Source organism: Oryzias melastigma, linkage group LG13 (assembly GCF_002922805.2).
Source record: "Oryzias melastigma strain HK-1 linkage group LG13, ASM292280v2, whole genome shotgun sequence".
Lineage (NCBI taxonomy): Eukaryota > Metazoa > Chordata > Actinopteri > Beloniformes > Adrianichthyidae > Oryzias > Oryzias melastigma.
Genome location: NC_050524.1, coordinates 29,324,870 through 29,333,435, shown reverse-complemented (window position 1 = coordinate 29,333,435; position 8,566 = coordinate 29,324,870). Strand labels below are relative to the sequence as shown.

Genomic DNA, 8,566 nt, shown 5'->3' with positions numbered 1-8,566 from the left:
CTTAATATAAAGCGTTACCAAGTCTCAAAATGTTTGTCTGAGAAATGTGGATATAGTGTGTAGTGAGAGGTTTTACAACCTCAAACTGATGAAATAAATGTGATCTCTAGAAACTCTAGCAACAAACGCAATGACGCAGTTTAAAACCTCCTTTAAAAACTTCTGTGTCTTTTCTTGATACACATGTCAGCACAGATGGTATTTGTATCAGCGAATGCGGAGGTTACTACGTCTGAGAAAGCTGAGAAAACTGAATACATCCCACTCTGAAGAGCAGAGCATCATGTCAACCTGGCCTGAGGACTCCACACTTTAAACAAGTGCGCGCTACATCAAGGCTGCCACCCCCGTGAACCATCTGCCAGGCTAGGAATGACCGCAAAGACTGAAGCTGAAGTGTGGTTTTGTTCCTGCCACTCTGTGACTCTGCAAAGCTGACGTGGGCTTTTCTCCTGAACGTCAGACTTCACAGAAACCAGAAGAGGTTCTAACTGCTCGTGTCAACATCAAAACACAAAATCCTATTTGTCAGATTAGTAAAAGTTCATTGAATTATTCTTAGGCTTACTGTGCAGCGATCTGAAGTCTTCCACGAGGTAGAAGTGGTCTTCATCTGGATCAGAAGCTATTGTCTTCATCTCTGCCAGAAAGTCCTCAAATAGAGCATTTCTTTTGCTCATCACCCCAACAGCTATCATCTTAATCCCGTCTGCATGGGCCGCCACCACTGCTTCCTTTAGCGGCGTGCTGTCATTCGGATCGGTCTGTCCGTCTGTTAACACCAGGGCCATCTTCCTCACGCCAGGACGGGAAGCCTGGAACAGCTGGGTGGCCTGATGGATGGCTGTGCCCGTGAACGTGCCCTCGCCAAGGTATGGCATTCCCCTGACGGCGTCCCTGATGGCGTGCTGGCTGAACTGCTGCTGCAGGTTGACCACCACCACGCCCACGTGGCTGTAGAGCACAACACCCACCCGGCCGGCCTCCCAGCTCACCGTCATCTGGTCAATGAGGGCGCTCACGAAGTCCTTGACCACCTCGAAGTTCTCTGGTCCCACGCTCTCAGAGCTGTCAAGCACGAACACCAGCTCCAGAGGACTTCCCCTGCACCTCACTCCACAGCCTGAGCAGCAAACACAGATTATTCATTTCTCCTTCATGATCAATTTACAGAAGGTTGATAGTTCTGTAAATTAAAAGAGACGCCATTTATGCGTCACTACCAAATCCGAGTTGATCAAAGTTTGTCACGGTTTAACTGGCAATGCATGTTCAGTGGCCATGGCTTTTGCACGTAGAGCCTGAAAATGGTTGTAGAAACTTGAATAGGTATGCATAAACCCGAGAGTTTTGAACATAAATGCCCAAAATATCTTTTTAATAAGTGTGCATAAATGCACTTTTGCATAGACTTTTCATCAGAATTGGTCACTTTGCCAAGGGTTGTCTGAATGTAGCTTAAGAAGACCCGCTATAACCAGAAAACTTCTACTTAGGTTTTCCTCACAAGAACTTTGGAATTGTGTAATTTACCACATATTTCCTGGATGATGTTGATGACTTCTTCTTTCTGCGCAGGAAAAAAAATATAAGGTAAGAGAAGTTTTGTCTTCAGCTGTCATTTGTGTGGAGGAAGTTCTCACCGTGAGTCCTGGCCCCCCCTTTTCACCAGGCGTCCCCTGGAAGATGGAAATTGATTAAAAAACAAAAATCCTGACCTCAACACACTGACAGTAAAGCTTGATGAGAACAACACATCCTTGTCATATATGGACGTATGGTTCGGGTCCCCTCCGTGGCGCCTTTTGACGTTTTGGGTGTCGCCAATCATCCTTTTTTGACGTGCTGCCTGTTACTATTAAATTAGGGGTCCCCAACCTCCAGGTCCTCACCTGGTCTGAGGGCCGGTTGGTACTGGTGGGCCATAGATGCTGATGAGGGGTCCCCCAACCCATGGAGGTGTGGACCAGTACCGGAACGCGGACCTGACTGGACCGAACCCGAACCTTAACCCTAACCTGGTACCGGTTCCACATCCGGTACAGCGTCTCGAGGATTGGGGACCTGTGATTTAATGGGAACAGCGCATGTAAAAAAAAAACGATGAGTTGGGGACACCCAAAACATCAAGCTATACGTCCATATATGACAAGTTGGGAGTAAGAATGTGTTGAAAAATCTGTCTGGACACTAATTTGATGTCTTGTTGAGTAAAACTGCGGTAGCCTGTAAGGTAAAAAAAAAAAAAAAACTGTAAAAACTGTCACCGAGGGTCCAGGTGTGCCAGATACTCCTGCGTCGCCCCGCTCTCCCTTCTTCCCTCTGTCTCCGGGCTTTCCCTGATCTCCCTGTACAAAGGTGAAATCTTCCTCAAGTAATCAAATGTCTTGATGACTTGTGCATTCGGGTTCACATTCAGTACCTTCTCCCCAGGAAGACCATCACCTGGAAGCCCCCGAGGTCCTATTGGCCCCTGAAAGCCCGGCTCTCCCTAAATGGAGGAACAGTGAGAGTATGAAGGCTCCACCACTGGCATGACTGATGTCTATCATGAGTTAGAAAACATTCACATCTTCAGAACACTAGTATTTTTTTTTTTCTGAGCTACCTTTGGTCCTGGGACTCCCTTTCCTGGTGGCCCATGTGGTCCTGAGGGGCCTGGCTGTCCTGGAGAGCCCTGTAAATCCACACACATCATGACTCTGAGTGTGGGGAATGATGATTTACAAAGAGTTCAAAAGACACTGCTACATACAAGAGCGCTCACCTTTGGTCCATAAAGTCCAATTCCAGGAGGACCCAAGAGTCCAGGGACACCCGGTGAGCCTCTGTCCCCCTGACACACAGACAGTGGGCTTTAACAGGAACCTGAAACCTCTATGTTTCAAATGATGCTGGAGCTCACCTTTGGTCCAGGCAGTCCTCTCCCTTCAGGTCCCGTTTCTCCCTGAAGTCCAGGCAGACCTGGCTGACCCTAAAGAGAACCCGACACAAATCAGCCCAGTACTGAAAAACAGATCCATCTTCAATGAGTCGTCCTCCCACCTGTGGCCCTGGTATGCCCTCTCCCTTAGGCCCTAATGGACCCACAGATCCAGTACTTCCTTTGGTTCCCTGGAGAGAGGAGGAGGGGCCAAGACAAATTTTAGAGTTGCAGGTTTTGTCTGAAATTGTGCACTGACCTGGACCGTAAGCTAAAACAGTTTGTCATTTTGTCTGTGTAAGCATGGGTTACCTTGGGTCCCATGATTCCTACACCAGGCTCTCCCACAGGTCCTGGAGGTCCCACAGAGCCGGGGTCTCCCTGTGTGTGTCGTTAAAACAGTTAAACCATCAATAAAAAACAAAGATTTCATTGGAATTTAGTAAACATAAGAAGAAGCATAGAGTGAGGACTTCATGTAAACCAGTGGTTCTCTACTCTGTGTTTTCTACAGAACCTGAACATGCAGCTCAAAATGTCTTCACCTTTGCTCCTGGGAAGCCACGCCCAGCAGGTCCAGGTAGGCCGCTGGTTCCTGTGCTGCCCGGTTCTCCCTGTCACACACAAAAAAAGAGAAACACATCTGTATGAAAACAAGCTCCAAAACCAAGGTTGATGAAGAGCAGAAGACACGCACTTCCTGACACTATGAGGATGCTCAGTTTTTTTTCCATGTTTCTGCATCAAAACTGTTTCATTCTCAAAGAAAACCCACCTTATGTAGGAACATCTCTTTATTTATTTTTTTTTTAATTAATAGCTCTTGCCTTGTGTATTTGAGAGGACTTTGATGTTAGTTCCCATTTCACAAACCTTTGCCCCAGGAGGTCCAACTGGGCCTGGAGACCCTGGTAGGCCCCTCGGTCCCCGGTCCCCCCTGTCACCCTGTAGAAACACAACATGGCAATGATCTTATGTTTAAATCTTTCAATCTTTTTCGGCCATAGCAATTGATGTTTACCTTTTCTCCAGGTATGCCTGTGCCTGCCTCTCCCTCCAGGCCTCGCTGCCCCGGTGAGCCCACCTCCCCCTGTGTCAGACACACATCACAGCATCAGCAGACTTAGAAAGACCACAGCTCTGAAACACAGGGAGTTGGTGAGACTGTATGTTGCACGTGAGTCAAAGACAGTTGAAGAACAAACACGACTAGCGTAACTAAAAAGAAGATTCTGAACGTGTTAAACTTGAATGATAACAGACAATCTTCATAAAGAAGAAGTCCCTATCAATACATGCAATTTACATTAAAAAGTGACATTTTGCCCCTTTACCATCCTAACATAATACCACAAAGGTGAAACTTTTGGTCAGAGATTTCATCATAAAAGTATCTGAGCTCCATGTATTGATTTTGATTTTGTGGCGTCATGCTGCTGGGACCTGACCCACCTTGGCCCCCACAGCTCCATCTTCTCCTGGAATGCCAGGTATCCCAGCAGCTCCGTCAGGTCCGGGCTCACCCTGGAACAGAACTCATATGTCAGCCTATAGAGCCCAGCTACCATCTTCTTTGACGGATGCATCTGATTACCTTTGATCCCGGTTCACCCACACCCCTCTCCCCTGGAGCTCCGGGGTCTCCGGGAAAACCCTGATCACCCTGGAAAAAAATGTAAGCGATGTAGGTCAGGTGGAGTAACAAAGACTGAAAATGTGAGTTTCTAGCCAACAGAGACATGACCATTTGACCAAGAAAAAGAGGTGTCAGAGAAAACAGCTGTTATGCATCATTCATTTTAAGTGTATTTTCTTTTATCTTCTTTGCCCTTTAGGGATTTCTGCCTACATCTGCCTCCATCTGGTTCTATCATTTGCATCCTCTTCACTCATACCAACCAACCTTATGTCCTCCTTGTCAACATCCATGAAGTCTCCTTCCTGGTAGCTCCAACCTCAGCATCCCTCTATCAATGTACAGTTCTTCCTCTCTGTCCAAACCATCTCAATCTGCTTCCCTGCATTTATCTTCAACACATCTACCATGAGCTGTTCCTCTGATGTATGTCCATGAGGTGCAGCGGGGAGCTTGGATTAATCGGTATTGCAGCTCCTCATTGTTATGTGACAGGTGTTTGTGTGCATGTGAACACATAGACGTAGTGCAGACCTCCTGTCTGTACCTAGTCAAGTATGAATTACTATATCTATGTGCTGATTTGTATCTCTCATGGACAGATCTGCTCCATGTTTACTGACCTTGCTTCCAGCTGTGCCCAGTCCTGAAGGGCCTCTGGGACCTGAGGGGCCAATAGGTCCCTGCTCCCCCTGAAAGCAGAATTTAAAGGGTGGTTTACGCAAACCTAGCCAAACCAGCAAAAGCAGGATCATGATATTCCAACTACCTTCTCTCCTTGGAGGCCGGGGCCCGGGAAGCCCAGCATTCCTGGCAGTCCTGGGACTCCTGTGTTTCCCTGTTAGTCGGGTATGTGAGAGGTCAGGCCAACTTCCAAACAACTATTCTGGTCGTGTTTGACGCTCTGACATCAGCTTATGTACCTTATCACCTTTGGTGCCGAGTCCTGGAGCTCCACGGCTGCCTTTGAGGCCTTCGTAGCCCCGCTCTCCCTATAAAAGGCAGGAAAACTTTTTAAGAGGAGAGGCACAACTTCATCTGAGTATCACACTGTCACGTTTTCTGCTTCTAATATATCTACACATTCTCACTCCCTACTTGTCATATATGGACATATGGCTTGGGACCCTCCACGTGACTTTTTAATGTTTTGGGTGTCCCCAACCCATCGTTTTTTGACATGCTGGCTGTTCCCATTAAATCACAGGTCCCCGACCCTTGGGAGGCAGAACTGGTACCGATTCGGTTCAGTCCAGTTCAATCTGGTCTGGATACCTAACCCAAACCCGGTACCAGTTCAGCCTCCCAAGCATTGGGAGAACTGATTAACATCTGTAGCCTGGTACCAAGCGACCATCGGACCGGTACCGGTTTGCAGCCTGGAGATTTGGGACCCATGATTTAATGGGAACAGCCAGTACGTTGGGGACACCCAAAGTGTCAAAAAGTGTCGTGGACCAAACCATATCTCCATATATGACAAGTTGGGAGTGAGAATGTGTTGGATGTGTATACACAAACCCTCCTCTAAACATTCTAAAATTTGACACAAACCAGAAAATACTAAACAACATCTCTAATGAGGAGTTTTTCCTTTTAAAAATCAAGAAAGAATCTTTCGGTTGGTGAGAATTACAGTAAAAATTATAAGAGAAATTGGTCTCTATTTTACTAAACTTCTTTTTCTGGAATTATTCTGCATCCATTTTTCTTAATCAACATAACAAGTAGTGAAAGGAAACCTCAGCCAAATGCTGTATTTTATAAATCTAAATGTATTCCCTCTGACCATCGCTTTTATATGAAGTCTGTGACAGATCCTCAGACAGAAAAACTCCAAAATACGATTAGTTTCTTTAAGTAAATCTGACCAGGTTAGTTCCACAGACTAAATTACCACAGTAACAAACCCACACAAGAAAACCATTCAGCTGCTCAACTTCAAGACAATATCACTTATAGGAGAACCTTTATGACAGGATGAATTAAGACCATTTCAGACCATTTTTAAGGTCCTTTGGTGCCCCCCTGTGGTCTTTGTGTCTTTATGCTAAGAACTATTTGAAACTATTTAGCAGTGAAATGTTATCTCTTAAAATAGTCTTTGGTGTCTGCAAAAAGTCTAAAAAGACTAATTTTTCTTGCCAAACTTATCGGTTAAGATTTTTCACCTTAAGCAAAACAAATCCCTAGTCTAAGAATTCTCAACAAGTGAGGTCTTCTGATGTTTTTCCTCAGTGTTTCTGCCTCCATGCTTCTCCATCATCATCAGTGACTCACCTTTGGTCCTTGCAGACCTTCACCAGGCAGGCCTGGAGAGCCTTGAATCCCAGGAGGTCCTGGAGGTCCCTGAACACACAAAGGATACCACTGAAGGACCCCTGCTTTGCACACAACTGTGAAATCATCATTTCTGCTCCTCTCATCACCTCCGTTCTGTAATTTCTGTTAAAAAACCTTGTGTGTTCAGCAGTGAGGCTTGAAAATAAAGGAAAATGTCTCCTGAGTTTAGCTTCTGACTTTTTCTAAATAAACTATGATTCGACCGAACTGATCTGCAACCCCTCCCTCACTCACTGATAAGCCCGGTTCTCCTCCACCTGGGACTCCATGTGGTCCCGGTCTTCCCTGGTTCCCTTTGTTGCCCTAAGCAAAAACAGAAAGAAACTGAAGATGGGCTGCATTGAGCAGCAAAAACACACAGCAGACCTCAACCCATACCTTTGGACCGGGGAAGCCTAAACCGTTATCTCCAGGAGGTCCTGAGGAGCCTCTTGGTCCACGCTCGCCCTTTAAAAGGAGAAAAAAAATCCAACTCATAAGATCTTTCAGACCATCGACATGTTTGGATGGTCAAACCTTCATACTTTAGGGCCTGAAGCTCCTTCTAGACCCGGGTCTCCTGGGTCCCCTCTGCCTCCCTGAAAGAGAAGCAGAACTAATGCTTGTGCTGAAGCTCATGCAGGACACACTTTCAGTCATATAGGTCAAGTCTGAATCAAAAAGATGATCAAAAGATTTTCTTCCTTAGAATAGCTGTGTCCCTGAGGAGCATGATGGCTATAAGATCTGAATGTGCTGAAATTACTCAAATTCTGTGCAAGAATATGAGATGTGCCCGTAAAGAAGAAATCTACACTGATACGTTGGGTTAATGCTGCAGTGAAGAACCAACCATGATCAGAACAAGAGGCTGCACAAAAAGTGACAGACTTTCATGGGAACTGGAAGCAGATAGGGCAGATATGAAACTAGAATCTTTGATACAGGGGAGACGGATAGCACTTAGCTAGAGAGCGGGAACGGAAAATATGTTCCCGCCTCCTAATCCGGAGGGAGCCTGGTGCTGAAAAAGCTCGAGCAAACACGGGATTCTCTGCTTCAGAGGCGGATCAGTTCTAATCCACAGCTCACATTCCTGCAGTGCACGGCAGGAGATGGACATTTCAGCATGGGGAGGGGTCACTTTGACCACACGTACACCCCCTGTCTCTCCCTCACGGGTGAGGAATAAGGCGCACCCTCAATGATCTGCAGTCACAATGGAAGTGACATTCAAGAAAAACTACTCTTGATGCGCTGCTATGTACTACTTTGACAGACGTCGTATGGTGAATGTGTGCTCATGAACTTCACCTGTAAGACTTTCAATCACACATTTCTGATTCTAAATGATGGGTAAACATGTGCAGCAGAGATTGAACATAAAGGTGTTACTCTGGTACACCTCTGTTCCCCTCTGAGGTTTGTGCTGACTGGATGATGGTTGTGTGTGTATCTCGTATTTCTCTTTGTGTTCTGTGTTAGTTACATGTTTTTTGTGCATTTGTTGAATATTTAAAGACCCACTCTGATAAAAATAGTGTTTTTGTGGATTTTTTGACTATGCAGGACATATATTAAGAAAATTAAGCCCAGAATTGCATTTCTAGAGTATTTCTGTATTCAAATCCCTGTGAATCAGGGGCAGACAAAATATTATTTTTGTTACATATAGTATGGTGGGC

General features: G+C 45.7%; 1 protein-coding gene across 1 annotated transcript in view; it reads right to left on the bottom strand.

Annotated features, from left to right (window-relative positions):
* col28a1a (collagen, type XXVIII, alpha 1a) overlaps positions 1 to 8,566 on the bottom strand; it is a 22,263-nt gene that overhangs the window by 5,210 nt on the left and 8,487 nt on the right. Inside the window, exons 12-33 of the mRNA XM_024293473.2 lie at positions 7,427 to 7,480; positions 7,281 to 7,349; positions 7,137 to 7,205; positions 6,840 to 6,908; positions 5,483 to 5,551; positions 5,329 to 5,397; positions 5,183 to 5,251; positions 4,518 to 4,586; positions 4,376 to 4,447; positions 3,945 to 4,013; positions 3,797 to 3,868; positions 3,469 to 3,537; positions 3,236 to 3,304; positions 3,046 to 3,114; positions 2,906 to 2,974; positions 2,768 to 2,836; positions 2,609 to 2,677; positions 2,423 to 2,491; positions 2,268 to 2,348; positions 1,644 to 1,679; positions 1,534 to 1,570; positions 569 to 1,123 (exon numbers count right to left, since the gene is read on the bottom strand). Of these exons, the coding sequence (XP_024149241.1) occupies positions 569 to 1,123; positions 1,534 to 1,570; positions 1,644 to 1,679; positions 2,268 to 2,348; positions 2,423 to 2,491; positions 2,609 to 2,677; positions 2,768 to 2,836; positions 2,906 to 2,974; positions 3,046 to 3,114; positions 3,236 to 3,304; positions 3,469 to 3,537; positions 3,797 to 3,868; positions 3,945 to 4,013; positions 4,376 to 4,447; positions 4,518 to 4,586; positions 5,183 to 5,251; positions 5,329 to 5,397; positions 5,483 to 5,551; positions 6,840 to 6,908; positions 7,137 to 7,205; positions 7,281 to 7,349; positions 7,427 to 7,480 (1,942 nt within the window). The remainder of the gene's footprint in view (positions 1 to 568; positions 1,124 to 1,533; positions 1,571 to 1,643; positions 1,680 to 2,267; positions 2,349 to 2,422; positions 2,492 to 2,608; positions 2,678 to 2,767; positions 2,837 to 2,905; positions 2,975 to 3,045; positions 3,115 to 3,235; positions 3,305 to 3,468; positions 3,538 to 3,796; positions 3,869 to 3,944; positions 4,014 to 4,375; positions 4,448 to 4,517; positions 4,587 to 5,182; positions 5,252 to 5,328; positions 5,398 to 5,482; positions 5,552 to 6,839; positions 6,909 to 7,136; positions 7,206 to 7,280; positions 7,350 to 7,426; positions 7,481 to 8,566) is intronic.